This window comes from Galeopterus variegatus, unplaced genomic scaffold (genome assembly GCF_000696425.1).
Source record: "Galeopterus variegatus unplaced genomic scaffold, G_variegatus-3.0.2 Scaffold31030, whole genome shotgun sequence".
NCBI classification, from domain to species: Eukaryota; Metazoa; Chordata; class Mammalia; order Dermoptera; family Cynocephalidae; genus Galeopterus; species Galeopterus variegatus.
Window position 1 is genome coordinate 3,242 of NW_007757141.1, and position 893 is coordinate 4,134.

General features: G+C 52.1%; 1 protein-coding gene across 1 annotated transcript; it reads right to left on the bottom strand.

Annotated features, from left to right (window-relative positions):
* Window positions 1-11: 11 nt before the first annotated feature.
* On the bottom strand, window positions 12-270 carry LOC103583938 (gremlin-2-like; the record flags this gene model as incomplete). The annotated part of the gene is made up of 1 exon (XM_008565112.1): window positions 12-270. A coding segment is annotated over exon 1 (259 nt), but the record flags the coding sequence as incomplete, so codon positions are not given.
* Between the last annotated feature and the right edge of the window lie 623 nt (window positions 271-893).

Here is an 893-nt window from a genome sequence, read left to right on the forward strand (position 1 = left end):
GCGGCTGCGACATCCCTCCTCACGCACCGTCTGCCGCAGCGGCTGCGTCTTGCACCAGTCGCTCCTGAGGTACTTGCGCTCGGTGACCACCAGGGCCTCCTGGCTGGAGGCCAGCACTTCCTGGCTCTGGTGCTGCCACCTCTCTGAGTTGCTGCTGCTGCCATCCTTGTAAGGCGAAGGGATGGCACCTGCGGGCCGGTTCTTCCGGGCCTCTGCCCCATTGACCAGCATGGCCACCAGGAAAAGGGACAAGAAAAGCTTCCAGAACATCCTGAAACACAACGAGAAAAGAGTCAGGGGGCTTGGTGGGGAAAGAGAATAGAGTGCAGGATCCGTCTTTTCTCTGGATGCTTCATTGTTTTGTTTGGAAGAACTACAGTCATGTGGGGCCTGGCTTGCTGCTGGATGCCCTGGGGCAGCTACAGGTGAGAGGTAATTCGGCAGTACCTTTGCAGACTGCTATGGGTACCTTAAGTAACACCCCAGATGGACGAAATGACCAGTAAGTACTATGTATCACAGTCAGAAAGCACAGTGTTGAACAATTATGGAAGAATTGCAAAAAAAAAGTTGCCAAGAGATAACTCAAGACAGTCAGCCAAAGTATCAATAATACTTCATGCCCAGCATTCACTCTGCTTTACAATGTGCCAAGCCAGTCATAACTGCTTTACATGTACAGTTGTCCCTTGGTATCTGTGGAGGACTGGTTCTGGGACCTCCTGTGGACACCCAGGCACTTCTCTCAAGAACTCAAGAGCTTGCCCACACACAGATGAACCAGCACAGTGTCACTAACCTGAGCAAGGAATCACTCAGTGCCCCAGTGTCTAGGCCCTGAAGATACTCACACGCAACTCCAACACTGAATATGGCAGAACTACCCACATGAA